Below are 18,363 nucleotides of genomic sequence, written 5' to 3' on the forward strand. Positions count from 1 at the left end.
TACTTGTAAAACATAAATAAGTCTATTTATAATCCGAATAACTTATTTAAATTTAAATATTTTATATTACTTAATAATTTGTTTAATCTATGTAAATTTAATAAACAAAATTGTATTCGAATCTAAAATTTTTAACCATTTATCATGATCCGGGCTAATTGCCAACATTAGCCTTTACAGCTCTGGATGTATCACTACTAATCTACTAGTACTATTCCTACTTAGTGATTCTGAATTCCTTTTTTTTTTCCTTGGAATAAACTTGCAGTCTTTGACCATCAATCACATGCTCTAAATCATTTTATTAAAAAAAAGGCACCTTTGACCTTTTAAAAGAACTCAGAGATCTCACCGTGCTTATGGCTTTTATGATCGTGCTACCGGTCATCAAGATTCGTGCCGTAAGGCAACCATTTATTATTATTTTTTTTGGGTTTATTTTTCCCAAGAACCATGATGTCTTATTTTACATAAGTATATGCTAACCAAAGGAATTTTTTTTTTTTTAATATAAGTGTTCTCTGATGCTTCAAACGGCTGGACGAAGTCAACTGGTAAACTAAATCATATCCATATAATATAACTTGCCGACTGCCAACTTGGAATGTAACACCAAAGGATGACAAGCATATGAAAAGGATATGAGTCGCTACATAGCTCCCACGTTATGAATTAATACAGTAACAGAATCATATCACTGATGTGATAATTATATATATATATATATATATATATATATATATACTATTAGTCCATTACCATAGTATTATAGCCAAAGCAAGTCAGAAATTTACTAAATTTTTTTTTAAATTTCAGGCGAAGTTTCATTTCATAAAAAAGGAAGTTTTAAAGTAAAAAAAAAGAAGAAAAAATGAGAAAGAAAATAGGTAATGTAGGCTACTCAGGGGTGTGAAATACGAATATTTTTTACTTCATCTCGTTGATAAGCCACTAGTTTTGAGAAAAGGACTCGCAATAGAACTCGAGTGGGCTTAATATTATTTTTCCAATATTTTTGTCATAAAATGCTCATAAAATTCCGTATGAAAAGAAGAAGTTGGGGTACGCAGACGCCCAACCACTCCGCTCCGACCGCCACCGCCCACACCTGTATCCTTCCTCCACGTTCACGCTTTCCCACGCCGCAGCGATTGCAACCACTGGTTTACCCCCACGTGTCATTGTTCCACCCTGCCTTACCCCTGCCTAGCCTTGCTTTCCCTCCTTCCGTCACCACCCCCGCCCTCCTTTTCTTCTCCTCTCTCGACACTTCTCATCAACTCTTCGCCCACTTCCCCGCTACGCTCGAGGCTGGCGATCCGAAAAGATCCCGATTTAATTATCCATATTCCGGCGCGCATTTAGGGTTCGTCTTGTTGGCCTCTTAGTCTCTTACCGTTCAATCTGATATAGGAAAGAAGCGTGGGTTCTGGTCTTGGAAATAGTTTCCCTTCTCCGTTGCAATCTTTGATCCGGTTTTTCTTGGCAATATTCGATTCTGGAGGCCTGTTAAGAAAGTTGATTCTTTTACTTGTTTCTATCAATATCTCCGCGCTATTTGGTATCTAACTTTGAGAGCTTTTTTGGATTTTTCGTTTTTTTACTGGATTTACTATTTAGTAGGATTGCTATTAGATGTAAGCAGTATTGCTGGATATCGATGAATCAATTGATGGCCAATCTCAATAGTTAGATGATGCAAAGTTTGTCGATTAAGACCCAGCTTTCTTGCTTTCGTTCTTTCTTTTGGTTATTGGGCGGTATGATGATATTGTTGATCTCTTGATCTTGTTGCTAGAGTAGTAAACTTCTTGGTGGGCTTGGACTCATCACACTCTTTACTAAAATATTTCATATATATCTTTCTACTGTATTTAGTATGTTTCCTGGTTAACTAGGGAATTATTGTGCCATTCTAGATATCTAGGTGATGCAAGGTTCACACATTAGCGGAAGACAGAGATGAAATTATCTGCTCTGCTCACCTCCGCAGGCATTAACATTGGTTTGTGCGCGTTGCTCTTGTCACTGTATTCGATTTTGAGGAAGCAGCCGGGGAATGTCAATGTCTACTTTGGGCGGCGGCTTGCTCAAGAGCATAGCAGGCTGCGGGATTCATTTATCTTGGAGAGGTTTGTACCATCTCCCAGCTGGATAATGAAGGCCTTGCAGTATAAGGAAGAAGAAATTCTGGATATTGCTGGATTAGATGCTGTCGTATTTCTTAGGATACTTGTCTTCAGGTATGTCATTCTGTTATATTATTGTCTATCCGCAGGTTGGTGCTTCTGGTGATGGACTGCATATTTTCTGATTGTGCAATCTCTACTTTAGTCAGCTCTGTTGCTCAAATTTGCAGTAATTGCCCTGGAATTTGTAGTTTCCTTTCAATTATGGTTGATCTAATTTAGTCAAATCTCCTCTCACCATCTAACATGCAATATGGTTGCATGGAGAAACATTTTCATAGGAAAATATATCAAAGTCAAGGCTAGCTTTCCTTTCTAATTCTAAGGAATGCTCCCAAATAACCAATTGTGGTTGACATAGTGGCATATTTTATATGTTAGCACTAACATCGATTATATACTTCTGGATTAAGCTTAATCGGTATCATCATATCTACAGGAGATATTGTTTGGAGGTTTGACATAACATACATGCAGTGGAGAAAGTGATGTGATGGAAACTTCACTAGAAACTCTAACCCGAAAATGAATTACAAATTCTAACAACTAATTGGGGTCGATCTGTGCAACCCCTTATCTAGGCTAACCCGAGCCAATAGTGGGTTAGTCCAATTATATAAATTTCTGGCAAACTAAATCAAAATATAGCTAAATCAAATCTAAGTCATGCATTGATGCCTACATTAGGGAGATAAGAACTTTCAATTTGTTTTTGAACCATGTATTGAATTTCTATGCATGATTTATCGAGGCCATGGGACTGACATAGTTGGGCACGATTAAGGTGGCTCTCCTACATGGCATTAAAAGGGGCTAGTGCTGCATATGCATAAATTGGAAATTCATGATAGATTATTCTGAGGTCTTCAAGGGGCAATTTAATAACCCATTTACATAATCTGCCATTGAGAAACTTTTTTTTTTTGTTTGCTTTGAGCTGAAGTATATATGCGATGCTACTTGCCTAGTTGCAATCAGAGATACTAAGTAACAATTTCTAAGATCGTATTCTTTGGTTTGTCCTCCATACATCTTTTCCATTATTTTTAGTCCATGCTCTCAAGATTTATTTAAATACTCACTTGAATATATATATTATTTCCTCAGCATTCGTATATTCTCCATAGCTGCCATTGTGTGCATATTTGCAGTACTGCCACTGAATTATTTTGGACAAGATATTCCTCATGGGCAGATTCCTTCAACATCATTAGATGTATTTACTATTGGAAATGTCGAACAAAGATCAAAATGGTGAGACCTCAAACTACTAATAAGTTGATTTTGTAATGGTTATGATCAAGGTTGTTGCTTGTTCATTGGTGCTCTGGTTTACTAGCTTGTTTAAACCATCAATATATATATATATATATATATATATATATATATATATATATATATATATATATATCAGTATATGACATGTTTTTTATCCTTTGAAATGAGTTGGTGTCATGTAAAGAGCTTTCCTTCTGAAGTGTTGGTACATATACTCACATGTAATGATAATATGGATCCCATTATAGTGGGAAAGTGTTTGCTAGCTGCTACTATACCTTAGTTCACCGGCTGCTATAAATAGAAATAAATCCTAGGAAATAATTCCATGGAAAAATGTGTTCCCTTAATACTTGTCTCCATGGTGATTCTTTTGGTTCTTAGATTTACACAAGATTGGCCAGCAAATAGAAGGCTTTCTATTTTAAAGTAATGTCTCTTAAAAAAATAGTTATGAGACAATCATTGAAATATAATTAGTTTCAAATTATTTATGAGACCAACTTTGGTGTAGACTATAAACACATATCTTCCTTTCTCGCCATATCACAATGGGGATTTCATGCTATCTCATTGTCATTTTCTTCTTCTCATTTCTTTGTTTTCCTCCTTGCCACTCTCGAACATCTCGCTGAGGGTGCTGGAGATGACATTGAGGTGATGCTCCATGTCAAAAACAATGTGGCTGTATATGACAAGGTTGATGTCTTGACAATCTCAGTAAGGATTAATAGAGGAAGAAAGAAGGCAACTGCCACACAAGGTCTTGCTTGTAGCTATGGGGGCGTCATTGTTGCAGAATGAATCTTTGAATGGGTGGAGACAGAGAGAGAAAACATGCAAATAAAGAGGGAATCGAGAGGGAGATGGGACTATGGTTTGGTGGGATTTGAGAAGACTGATAAGTGGGTTTTGGGGGAGAAGAGAAGGGGGCTTGGATTGGAGGTTGGGATGAAGGCGTTCAAGAGGAGACATGCTTCTTTCCCTCGTATATTGAGCACCCCTAGCCCTTGCCATCATCATTGATCAAAATGGGGAGGACATCCTAGCAGTCCACAACAGCCTAATCATCCTCTGTGTCCTAGAGCCCTCCTTTCTTTTGAGGCAAGAAGCCTATCCTCTTCCTTCCTTGAGGGGAACCTCATTCTGTCAACAGTAAGAGGGGTTTGAGAAGGGAAATTAATAGAGGAGAGATACAAGTAGATGACGTGGAGCATAGGGAGCAATGAGATGTCTATACTATTTCAATTTTTATTTTTCATAAAGGAGCTATTTAGAAGATAATCCCCCAAATAGATGAGACAATTGAAGCATTCTTTTGCCAGACTCGGGGCATCTTGTTCTGATGATTATGCATTGTTTGAGGTAGATAATATCTTTTCTTGTATTGGCTTGAAGAAACTTTGCTAACTTTGTCAATGTACTTGAGAGTTTTTTTTCCACTTGATATACAAATAACACTATAACAGGACTCTAGTAAATGATAGATTAAATTATTTGAAAATTATGAAATGTTGGGTGTTCTAAATTTCTGAGTTATTGTGCCTCTTTGGTATCTAAGTTGATAGCTACTAGTTTCAGAACTGTTTTTCTTTTCTGTTTTGGAATTATATTCTATTATAACTTTTCTGTGATGTTAGTTAGGATACGCCTAGTCTAGGCGTATGCTCATTAGATCATTGCTATGTGATTTTTTCCCTTAGGCCCTGTTTGGTTCGATGGAATGTCTGCTGTTTAGGAATAAACTCCCTTCTTCCACAAAAAAAAAAAAATATGCTAAATAAGGGATATAAAGTTTTGAAATGGGAAAGTAGAATAAACTCTCTTATTTCAGATATCTTTATTCTAGGTTTTTATCGGGGTTTGAAATTTTTTGAAGTAATTCACCCACCTATTCCAAAATGCAAATTACCATATTTGTTCTCTTCAGTACTAATCCACAATTTTAGAAAATATTTGCAGTGAAAAATGTTTTGATATGAGATATCCATTTATGATGCTATTTGTGATGTTATTTATATTGTGTAAATTCTGATGATTGATGAATTAAAATATATTTTGCCCAAGAATTTTGAAAACTAAAAATAACCATGAGAAGATAATATAATAGTTATAAAATAAAATTATAATTTATATATAATTTTAAACCAGCTTATTATCTTTCTCACAAGAAAAGGAAGAAATAAGAAATATCTATTTAAATTAAACTAGGAAAATAACAATAAGGTTAATCTGATTATATCCCTTATCTCAACTATCACAAAATACCATCTTATCCCAAATTTTTATTCCGGCATTTATCGTTCCTTTTGCAACTAAATACCAAATTGGAAAAATTCCTTTATTCTAGAATAAGACCTCATTTTATCTTAATTTTAATTTTTTTCTTCTTCTGCTACTGAACGGGCCCTTAGGCTTATGATATGTGAAGCTATTTTTCAAGAGCATGGTTAGAATCAGGTTTTTGGTCCTTTTCTCTTTGTTCCAATATCTCTAAAATTTTCTTTCCGTTGTTCCTTGATATGTTCACACAATGATTGTGTCCTTCTAGTCTCTTAGTAAGATGATCTTTTTTTGTACTCTTATCTTGCTAGCAGTCAAAATGCTTGATTATATTACTCACACATTAGCAACCAATTTGCTGAAAAAAGTTGGTGCAATTTGAGAAGAAGTGGTTGTCTCTACTCTTTAGATTTGCTATGTGATGCTTTTTGGTGTTTTCCAATATACTTATACATACAATTGGATTATTGTATTTTAACCTATTAATCTATTATATAAGCTTATGTTGAATATGTTTATTGGCATGCTCGCTTATATATACGATTGGACGATTGTACAAGTTCAATGCTATAAAAAATAAAATCAAGGTTTCTAGTTTTGGTCGATCTCAATCCCACCTTGAAACTAGTAAACAACAGGGATTGCCATGCTAATGCTAAGTCAGCGTGTGGCATGAGGTGGTGCTGATTGCTGATGCCACCCCTAAAAGTCTTGTGCTGACTTTCCCGACTGTGAATGGACTTGTAATAGCCTGTTACGGCCGTAGGAGGCCTATTTGAGGCTTCTCTCCGGAGTTGGGGAAGGAAAGCAGCAATTCCCTCTGCCTTCCATGTTGGGGAAGATGATTCGGTTGAAACGGATAATCAATTAATTACGATTCACTTCGATTGGATCATCATAAGTTAGATCTGCTCTAGGCGGATCTACTCTTATAAATAGTCCCTGAAGTGAATCAGATCATGTATTTCACAATCCGTTCTACTCCATTGAGTGAAGTTGTTCTTCTCCAGCAAATTAGGGCATGTCGGCATGTAATGAACCAAGAGATACAACAATGGCGATGGAATTGAACAGGCAATGCATGTAATTTCTTTCATCCTCCATCTTCCTATCCTTCTATTTTCCTTTTTCTTGCTGTTTGCCATGTCGACCATGCTGCGGCACATGCCGATCTCTGTTCGGCATGACACATGCCAACTACAAGGCGATCCTTGGCCAATAGATTGGTTTTGGTAGGATATCAGTTGCTCCTGTTTCGGCCAGATTGACTAGAACTACCTGAAATGGGTTGGATCATCTGGAAGCTAACATCCTTGTGTCATCCCTTTACCAAGGTGCCATCTACCTTCTCTCTCCCCCATATTTCACTTGATGAAGTCCTTTGATGCAGATCCATTGACACCTCTTTGATAAGTTCTCATTCTTTCTTTTTGCCTTTTTTTTTCTCCTTTCCTCATCTCTCTCTGATGACCTCACTTCTCCTTGCTCTAACGAGCTTCTCTATCTCGCTCTCTCTCAACACCTCTCTCTCTCTCTCTGCTAGAGCACCAGAGAGAGAGATGTGGCAGATTGGGAGAAGAGAGAGATTTTTATTTGTCAGAGAGGAAAAGAAAGAGTGAGTGGAAGAGATGGAGAGAAATTGAGAATGTTTATTTAATATTTATATGGAGATAAATCGTATTAATCTATTATTATTTTTAAGTTCTAGAAATTTTCAATTATTTAAAATAATTTTTAGAAATTTTATGTAATTAAAAAATAGTTTGATACCAAAATCTGATACTGGTGATTGGTCCAACCGGTATGTATCATTTTTTCGGACGACTGATCATGATATTTTGGACCCTTGAAATGTGTTGTATCTCGAGAATGCTTTTTTTTTTTAAAAAAAATTCTAGTCGTTTTCCATACTGTTAAGATGTTCTCTTATGAAGATATTATTATTTAACAGACGTTTTATTCAATGGTATTGCAGGCTTTGGGTCCATTGTGTTGCACTTTATATCATATCTTTCTCTGCCTGCATTCTTCTTTACTTTGTAAGAATAAATCTTATTCTCTTAAATTCTCCATAGATTTAGTTGCTTTTATTTATTGATGATCTGTACTTCTGGATTCAGGAATATAAAAATATTGCTAGGATGAGACTAGTTCATGTTACGCGATCACCTCTCAGTCCCAGCCATTTTACTGTTCTTGTTCGTGGTATCCCAAAATCAACTGAACAACCATTCCATGATGCTGTTCAGACTTTCTTCACAAAGTATCATGCATCAAGTTATCTGTCACATCAGATGGTTTATAAAGTTGGAAAAGTTCAGAAAATTATGGTAAAGAAAACTTTGTGCATAATGTTTAGTTTATGTGGATATAATTCAGCTGACTTTCCATGTTGTTTTGGGAATTGAGGATTTTCTTTTAAGGGATTTTCTGCAACTTGATGCTATTTGGTGATATTTATGAATAGCTTAGTGTTACAAATGCTTGGTTAGATCTTTGAGCAGTTGATTTTTAGATGGATTAGATATGAGGATATCTATGTCCCTCATCTTCGTTGTATTTTCTTATGCTTTTCAACCCATTAAGGCATCTGATGGGTTTGAAGCTTCATTACAGGTGCATTTGACTAGGATATAAATGTTGATGGGAACTACTGATGAAATATCTTTGCTAATTCTTATAATACATGGATATGTTTGCAACTGCATCTTAAATTATTTTTTATTTCTCCTCTTTCTAATGATACATAGTCCTTTTATCTACAGAGTAGTGCAAAGAACGCTTATAACAAGTGTGCACATTTGAAGGATAATGTTGTTGATCAGAGGTGCAGACCAAGTGTATACAGATGTTGTCTTTGTGGAGGACCATCTAATTCTTTCCAGTTATATCATGATGAACTTGAAGTTAGTGGAAAAGAAATTGATGACCATTCAGATCCAAATGCAAGAGATGAGGTTATCTTACAATCCTCGGTGCATACTTTGGTTTTCCTTTTAATGCATACATCATTGTGTAAGTTCATAAGTTCATATAATGTAAACATAGCTAAAATGTGTTGATTTAAGCCCATTGGATTGGGCTGGGCTACGGTTGGGCCGTATAAGATTTCAATTAAACTGGCTGGGCTAAGGCCCAACAAATACATTAGTAATGGGCTGGGCTACGGGTTAGCCCACAGCTCATCATTTGCTAATTCGGTTTGGGTTGGGTCTTGGATTCGAAATCCAACCCGAACCCACAACTTTAAAAAAAAAATGAAAGGGTGGGGTTAGCTTGGTCTAACTCGAGAGGGTCAACGCGAGGAAGAGAGAGAGAGAGAAAAAGAGGAAGAGAGTCCACCGACGACCGTTGTCGTCGACAGTCATCAGCCACACCCTAAGCTTCCCGCCACGATCACGGCCACGACAACCATACGAGGTGGAGGAAAGGCTGCCAACGACGACCAACGCTCCAAGGAAGCACGCCTACAACACAAGGCTACGACGCGACACTTCGGCACACGAGTGTTAGTGACCTGAAGCTGCTGACCGACTCGATTTACCAACGATGCCGCTTTGCCCAAAAAATAAGTATTTTTATTCTAACTTATTAAACTTAAATTAATTATGAAGGGCTGACCTGTGAGTCGTTGAGTGGTCTTTGATCACTCCGGCAGTGCTCTGGCGATCCGATTTGACGATGGGTACTCCGACGAGAATGAGAGAGAGAGAGAGAGCCCATAAACTAGGTTAGAGTTTTAATTTATAGGATATGTTTTTTAAACCTATATCTGAGATTAGATTCGGATTTGGGATTTCGGCCGCTCCTCCATCGCGTAACTACGAAGAAGTGAGGCGGGGTGTTGCACGTACAATCACTGTGCGACCCTTTTTTTTTTTTCTTCTGGTTCTCACAAGAACGATTGTAGTACATCTATATGACTATATGAGAGGCTATATAACTTCTGTATTAAAGAGGAAGAATATTTTGGTTGAGAGGTTGTTCCCTATGTAGAGAATGGCCATAGAAGTTAATGTCAAAACTAGTATTGTTATGTGAGAATAGATGTCAGCAATGGTTGATAATTTCCACTAGGTAATTATGCTTGGGTTTGGTTTAGTAGATTCTTGCAATTTCACAATCCTACCATACTAAATCATAGCGTGAGGGGCAGCTATACATATCAACAATAGTCAAAGACTTTATTTGGGTGCATTTGTGAATTATTTTCATGTTGGATCTTTGTTCCCTGCCCGTATCAACGGAACCTAACAAATGTAAGAGAATGAAAAGTGTTTAAAATGGGGGTGGTATGGAACTTATTTTTTGCTATTGATATCATTATAGTTGCCAAGTTTATAATGAGGATAAACTCTTGAATTCGATTTAGGGAGGAAAGGATTTGGATTGCAAAAGTGGGTAATGAAGAACACATGGAATGCAACTTTGCCGATACTAAGTGTGTAAATTAATCCGGCGGATCTATTACTTTATAGAAGGGAAGAGGAGGATACTATCGCCAAAAAACAGTACTGTGTTTGAGAATTGCCTTTTGGTAATATGGCCATGCCCGTGGGATACCGATACTTGGTATAGGGTTTGTCGCTTGTATAATCCCATGCTTGCCCATGCCGTGCTGTCCCATGCTGTTGGTGTCGACAGACATGAGTAGGGTTTCGGGTGGGACACAATGGGTGTTGTTCAAAATCCTTTATGGGCAAGTAATTGGATCTCTATTGCAGCCACTTTCCCAAATAGAGAAGGTAGAAATTATAAAAGAAGATTGAGAGGAGATTAAGGAGATATTTAAAATTTCTTCTTAAATTCCATCAAAAGGTAAATATTTCTTTCATTCTTTTAAGTATTTCCTTTGTTTTACACTTATAAAACTAATTTGGAATGTACAAATGATAAATCTAGCTTAATTTTACTAGATCTATTATTTCTTAGAGTCTCTCTACATAGATCAAGTATTTGAGTATAGATGTATAAAAAGTACTCTTTAAAAATAAGAATCAAAAGAGAAACTTGATGTCTTCCAAATGTTTCTAGAAATTTCAAAACATCCTTAATTAACATGTCAAATTCATTCAAGTTAGATCAAAATTGATGTATGAATTTATTAGACTAGCTCCATATGAATTGGTTTGAACCTAAATTTTTTATAATTTTTAGCTCAGTTATATAATATGTTGAATTATATTTCTACTTAAATTTTGCTATGAAAGTAGGTATGTAATGCTTGAAAGGTAGATGTGCAATGTTTGAGAAATAAGTATGCAATACTTATAAAAATATATTATTATAATTTAAATATATTTTAATTTTATAAAATGTTGGTTCATTAATATTTATCCTTTTTTACATTTAATTCTACATATTTAGTGCTTATGACAAAAAGATATTTTAAGTATTATTATTTTTTATAGTCGACAATAAAATTTTATTGACAAAAAAATATATATTTTATTTATGTTATAGATTATTTTATCTGCTTGTTACTTTGGTGGATTTCGCGAGTTTGCTATTTTGTTCTCCTATCATTGTCCTACATCAGAACTTATAGTTAAATCAAAAGTAAGTTAGTAATTACGTTAGTATGTAGTATAAGATGTAATTTTAATAAACAATGTTTGTATTCTAGAATAGGGCTATTTTATATATAATTGTTATTCTTGATTAAGTTTTCCTTTTCCAAAACAAAGTGAAAGTTTTTTCTAAACCGATTGGAGATTAAATTTCAAAACATCCTTAATTAGCATGTCAAATTTATTCAATTTGATTAAAATTGGTGTATGAATATATATTAGAGTAATTCCATATGAGTTGGTTTGAACCCAATTTTTTTATAATATTTAGCTCAATCATCTTATATGTTGAATCATATTTCTACCTAACTCTTGCTATATTTTTAACAGAATAAGTCATTTACATTATGTAGATATAAAAAACTCTAGTGTAGGGTCTAATAATTAATACATGTATTTAAATCAAAATCATGTATAGAAGATTTAAAAATTTATTAGAGGCGTGTCAATGGGTGTGCTAGTGTGCTACTAGCATGCCTGTGCCGATCAACATGTGCCACAGTGACAGTGTACTGGAACTGTACGTGCCATTGGCATGACAGTTCTTAGGATGAAATTTGCGATTGTGAAATATTCTGTGATATACATATTCAATTGTTCAATAAAGGCAAATTATAAATAACACTTTCTTTTACTTGAATATATCCGAACTTCTGTCACTTGTTCAGGATGTTCTATTTATCCATACAGTAAGGAGTACCCATTGTTGCCGATTGTAACATGTTTGTTGGTTATTAGCTTATTACTTTATTAAATTTGCATAGTGAATAATGAGAAACACTAACTTGCTAATTATTCCAAAAAATTTCACAAAATTTCTGATTAGAGGATCTTTTGAATATTCCCTAGGTCTCAGTTGGGGAATTATCCTATGTCCTTCCATTGCCTCAGTCTCTGATAGATTATTTGTCTAATTGTTCTCACTAGTCATCATAGTCGATGACAGAGTTCATTTCTCATCAGTTGCACTATCCTTTTGACAATGCATCAACATAAATAGGTTGACATCTCTAAGTATCAGCATGTCTTAAACCGAAGGGATTTATAGCATATGATAGAGGTAATTGGAAAGAAAATCTTTAATCGCTTCTTATTCTTTGATCCTATATCTTCTCTTTTCGCCACCAAATCTAGCTGACCTGCAGGCATCTAAGTGGCATTGCAACATCCTTGATTTTGTGGAGAGATGTTCAACAGACTTTGGTGTTTCTTATGAGAATTGAATGGATACCTGATGTAAATTTAAAAAAAAAACTCAAGTCTCAGTACAAAATATAAGTTCTGATAAGGCAAAGATGCTTATTAAGGATTTATTTATATCTAGATGTGGGAAGTTGTTACTATTTGGTTATACCTTTTGGCAGGTACCTGTTTGTTCAGAAATTTTCTTGCCTTGCTTTCCTTTTTTGAGGAGGCTAGATGGCTGGAAGAGAGTGTTCTATCTTTTCACTTGTTCTTTATGCCCTTGCATCCTGTTATTATACCCTGTTATTCTTCTTTTATCTTTGCAATAGACTAGTGTCAGGGAGAAATTATTTGCCTTGATCATGAGTTTTTTCTCTTCTTTGTAGTAAATGTTAAATCAGCACAAGAAACTTTACTACCGTAGAGTAGAAAATAGTTTACCAAACTATGGTTGGACAATTTTTTTTGTCTTTTTATACACAGAATCTTTTATGTTTTGTGCCATAGGAAAATTCTCCTTTTTATCTAAATATGATATCTAATCTAGCTTCATTTCAGTCGGTATTCAAGAATCTTAAACTACAAGCACTTTGAAATTTCACTTAATTGTGCTAATATTTGATACAGGAATGTGCTTCTGCGTTTGTTTTTTTCAAAACACGGTATGCAGCACTTGTTTCTTCAGAAGTACTTCAGACATCAAATCCTATGTTATGGGTGACTGACATGGCTCCAGAACCAGATGATGTCTATTGGTCAAATCTTTGGCTACCTTACAGGCAGCTTTGGATTCGTCGAATCGCTACTCTTTTGGCTAGCATTGTTTTGATGTTTTTGTTTCTGATACCTGTCACATTTGTGCAAGGTTTATCTCAACTAGATACATTACAGCAGAGGCTTCCTTTTCTGAACGGTATACTGAAGAAGTAAGTAACTAAGTATCATTACAAGTAGAAGTTTTCTGAGTATTGATATGCCATTTTCACTTGTTTTATGTAGATATATCTAGCGTTATGTGAAAGGGAATTGACTTTTCAAGTTATTTGCATTTTATTAGAAATTTTTATTAATTTGCATACTCTTGCTAAGTAATTATCAGCCAATAAAAGGAATCTTTTGCTAACAACATATCCACAATTTCCACAAAACTATCCCAACATATCAAGTGAGCGAACAATGGCCTCGATACACTTATTTAAATTTTAAACCTTTTGCACTTAATAGAATTGATTTAAGGATAATTCATTAGAATTCTTGAACTATCATCCGTTTTCCACATAACTTCCTAAACATTTTTTTGTGACATATAGATTTCTTGAACTATTGAAAATATCTCAAACACCATTTTTGTTGGGTTCATGTTACATTTTCCATCCATAAATTGTCACGTGCAAATCATGTGAATAACTATATGACATATTTATCGCTATGTTTTGGATAAAAAAAATGAGAGAGAAATTTCACCTCAATTAGAGGCATTTTGATCTTTTCATATTTTTCATCTACTATATTAGGGTTAAGGCATTTTCAATTGTTTAGGGGAGATTTAATATCACACAAAAAGTTCAAGGGGGTTACATAAAAAAAGGTAATAGTTCAAGGTTACATAAGAAAAGGTAATAATTCAAGTGGTCTAAGTGTAATTATTCTTTGATTTATTATTGTGGTTTGGTATATCAAAGGTTCTCTAAATCCTCTTCTAAGCTTATTGATGCAAATTTGCCTCCCAGTTCAATATGAATTTTTGGTATTTAGAAATATTAGTTTTAGCAACAAAGTGCTAAATATAAGACTACTGAAAATAGAATTCGCATGGTAGGCAATTATTCACTGTTACAATTTGAGATAATCAGCATTAATTTAAACATCTTGAATGGATCTATGTATGGATTCATCTTCTGTTCTCTTCTCATCAAGCTCTTTCTATATAAGATTTTGCATAATTTACTTGGAGTGATTAATAATAAAAAGACAGTTATGGTCATGGTTCTTAAAATCAGCCAATCCGATCCTAACTAGTTTTTATCTAGGATTGGCTAGTTTTGGATTGACCGGCTAATCCATCTCTACCATATTAGTTGGATCTACAGAAATTCAGCTGAAACTGATTTTTTTAAAGATTCAGGTTGAATCTAAAATGGATTTGACCTAGGAGATATTAGTAATTGATGTCCTCAACTGCAAGTTTTTTAAGTTTTTAGTTTTTAGGCTTTATCTCTCTCTCACACACATACTCTCCTACCCTTTATACTTCACTGAGTTTATCCGGTGGCTAATCCCGTAAGCCCCTCTGACTACTCGGTATTTTAGTGTACTTGAGTGAGTGTTGTTTTTCTCTCTCTTTTTTTTCCTTATTTCTCTTCTCTCTCATTCTCACACATTTTTAACTCCCATTTGCATACTACTATAGAGCAACAGTGAGAAGAGAGTGCAATAGTAATTTACGAGTATAGAAAAAAAAAAGAGGGGCTTAAAAAGATTGTCTGATCCAATACAGGTGCTTGATACAACCAATATGTATTATTCTTTCTAGCGGCCGATCCCTTTCCGAGTTTCAAAAATCTTGGCTATGGTCCTTATGGAATATGACTATAAAGAAAATTTGATGACTTGTAGACTTACTGTTGGCCAAGGTTTATATCAGAAAGAAACCAGAAATAACTAGAATTTGAAATAATTATCTCAGCTCAAGTAATTTTTTCTTCATACTTGATTTTCTTTACGGATGCCAAAGTTGTGAAGTCACTTGATTCATTTCTTTGCAATCTGTGTACTTGAAGTTCATCGACCTCCTTCGATATATGCCTACAACATCCAGCCAGTTCTTCCCAAAGCTTTCCTGATGCTACCTGAAATCTTTCTAATGCATTTCTCTTGAGGAACATTGCAACTGATGGATAACTAGTTGAACAGATTATGAGTTACTGGAGACTGTCAACTATTGCAATTTTAAAAAATAAAGGGTGGAAAGTGCAATTAGTGTAAACTTGATACACTCTATAGAGTAATGTGCACTTGGAGGTCCAAATTGGATGTGGCACATTAGGAAGAGGCAGACCAAAACTCGGACAGAGGCAATGAGAAAATGTGTTAACCTTCCTAGTTTTGGAGGATTTTATGTGGAGTTGAATGATGGAGATAGATTCATGCACTTGTAAGCTGGTTTTTATCCCCACTTAAAGTTTTTGACTTAGACAATCCATTTTCTGTGTAATGGCCATATTCCACTTAACTTTATGACAATTGATGACGATCCCAACCAAGCCTATCTTCGTTTCTTTTCATTCTTTGGTTAAAACTTGAGTTTGTATGTAAAAGCTTTTTTATGTTTGTCAACGTAATTTTGCCAGCAAGTATTGTAAGGTTCATACATAAGTAACATAACTAATCTGACATTTGTATTATGAATCAACCTGTTTAGTCATGACAATTTCTCATGCAGGCCCTTCGTAAGCCAGCTTGTAACAGGATACCTTCCTAGTGTAGTCTTGCAGTTATTTCTCTATACTATTCCTCCAACAATGATGATATTCTCTGCTGTGGAAGGACCTATATCTCACAGTGGAAGGAAAAAGAGTGCTTGTTACAAAGTTTTGTACTTCACCATCTGGAATGTCTTCTTTGTCAATGTTCTATCTGGATCTGTCATCAGCCAGATTAATGTGCTATCTAGTCCGAAAGATATTCCCTCCCAGCTTGCTAAAGCTGTACCAAGGCAGGTAATATCTTAGCTTCAGCATTTTTATCATTGGGAAGTCCATAGTGCCATTTGAGAATTTATTAAAAGTTTCTGTTCTTACTACATACAAGTTGGAAATAAATTTCTGTTTGCGTCAAGCCTCATTGGTTTGAAGAAGCTTTTTTTTGTTGAAAAACTAGTTTGGATGCCAGTCTTTTGCAGTTGGTATTTTTAAAATATTTTTAATTTCTTTTTATACTTCAAATTTTGGACTAACTTAAGTGTACTGTTCTTTCCCACTTTTGACGATATTTGGATTGATTAGTTTTTATTTTGTTGTGGTTGCAGGCTACTTTTTTCATTACTTATGTTTTGACTTCAGGCTGGGCAAGTTTGTCCTCTGAAGTAATGCAACTGTTTTCCCTTATATGGAACATCATAAGAAAGTATATATTTAGAAAGACAGAAGATCCAACTTCTGTTCCGTCCTTCCCATATCACACTGAAATACCAAAACTTCTATTGTTTGGACTGCTTGGCTTCACCTGTTCCATATTGGCACCTTTAATATTGCCCTTCTTGCTGGTGTACTATTTTCTTGGTTACATTGTGTATCGCAATCAGGTGAGAACTTGTTCATACCTTACCAGAAATATTTGATCATAGTCAGCTATGTTTTGCAAGGAATATATTTTATACACATTGTATACCGAAGACAGGAGACCATTTTTATAAAACTTGAATGCCGGTGCATGAAACCATAGTCATCTTTGATATGCTCTCTCATCAAGCATGTATAAGTTGGGAACTTATGTAGTGAAGGCACAAATTCTGTGTAGGAATTTTGAACATAATATGGTTGATTGCTCGAATATTTCCTAGCTGGACAAAATGCCTATCTGATCATAATATTGATGAACCAGAAAAAAATTAAGTTTCCGGTGTTTAATTTACGTAAAAAATGAAATAAGCAGAAGGTGTTGCATCTGATGTGCTGTACATAAATATCTTTTTAACGAAATGGAGAAAGGGGTTTGCGGAATTCTTTTAATCATAAAAGTAGTTGCTCTGTAGATGTGTTGAGAATTCATGGACCTGTACTTTTATGATTAATTTTGTTTTTCTCATCTCTCAAACAATAGTTCTGTGATCTTTTTTTTTGGTTTATACACCAATATTTATGCCTAACCTGTGATCTAATGCTGTTGAATTGCTTCTGTGCTGGCATAATCAACACCATGGAAATTCCTAATTCAAAAGGAGTACTCTGCATTTATAGGTTCCGTACTAATGTGCTTAGTGCAGTAGCTTTTGAGTAATACGGAACGTTATGAAGATTTGATGAAATAAAGTTTACATGCTAAAGAAATTAGTTATTGAAGAGCTAATTTTGACGATTGATTGCAGCTTATGGCAATATCAAGCTATCTTCATGTACTAATGAACAGATACTGTACTCTTAATCGGCAGATTCTTAATGTTTACTGCTCAAGATACGAAACTGGGGGTTCAATGTGGCCCATTGTGCACAATACGACGGTCTTCTCTCTTGTCCTGACACAGATCATTGCCCTTGGAGTATTTGGGCTAAAGGAATCACCGGTAGCTGCAGGCTTCATGATTCCTCTTGTGATCTTTACGCTACTATTCAATGAGTACTGCAGGAAACGTTTTCATCCCTTGTTCAAGAGCTTTTCTGCACAGGTTGGTACAAGTTTTCATCTTAGAGTTATGAATAGCTTGCTCAGTTTCATAACCTGAAAATTTGGTAGGTGCTTCATTAAATAACTTACTCGTAGGGATCAGAGTTTTGTTTTAGTGATCAATATAAATATATCTTTTACATTTTGGCAGGATTTAATTGACATGGATAGGGAAGATGAACAGTCTGGAAGAATGGATCAGATTCGTGAACAGCTTATTTTGGCTTACTGCCAGTTCCCAACAGATGCTCAAGATAAATCCCCACCGGGGGATAAATGCGAGGGTGAAGTTGAAGGTCATAGTAGTTCAATCGAAATCGATAACAATGCTCGCTCGCAGGATTCAAAAGATGATTCCTCTCAACACCCAACACTCGGTACACTTCCAGTGGTTAGGCTACAAAAAGCTGTGAAATTTCTGAGTATGATTGTCACGTTACAGAAAAGGAGCTTATCAATATAAAATTCTTTTTGTA

The 18,363-nt window shown here is 35.0% G+C and overlaps 1 protein-coding gene across 4 annotated transcripts; it reads left to right on the forward strand.

Moving 5' to 3' along the window:
* The first annotated feature begins 1,077 nt into the window (after positions 1-1,077).
* On the forward strand, positions 1,078-18,363 carry LOC140762229 (CSC1-like protein RXW8). Of its 4 annotated transcripts, none has more exons than XM_073099886.1 (11): positions 1,079-1,366; positions 1,920-2,243; positions 3,297-3,443; positions 7,726-7,789; positions 7,871-8,080; positions 8,516-8,707; positions 13,133-13,431; positions 15,948-16,224; positions 16,533-16,808; positions 17,655-17,888; positions 18,039-18,363. In XM_073099886.1, exons 2-11 carry the CDS (start codon positions 1,963-1,965, stop codon positions 18,348-18,350), a joined length of 2,292 nt encoding a protein of 763 aa, XP_072955987.1. In that variant the 5' UTR covers positions 1,079-1,366; positions 1,920-1,962; the 3' UTR covers positions 18,351-18,363. The 4 variants fall into 4 exon arrangements, with proteins under 4 accessions (XP_072955988.1, XP_072955987.1, XP_072955989.1 ...); XM_073099888.1 differs by having other exon boundaries at positions 1,080-1,366; positions 1,994-2,243; XM_073099890.1 differs by having other exon boundaries at positions 1,080-1,366; positions 1,994-2,243; positions 3,341-3,443.

Source organism: Typha angustifolia, chromosome 7 (assembly GCF_048772165.1).
Source record: "Typha angustifolia cultivar Huaian chromosome 7, ASM4877216v1, whole genome shotgun sequence".
In the NCBI taxonomy this organism is placed as follows: Eukaryota; Viridiplantae; Streptophyta; class Magnoliopsida; order Poales; family Typhaceae; genus Typha; species Typha angustifolia.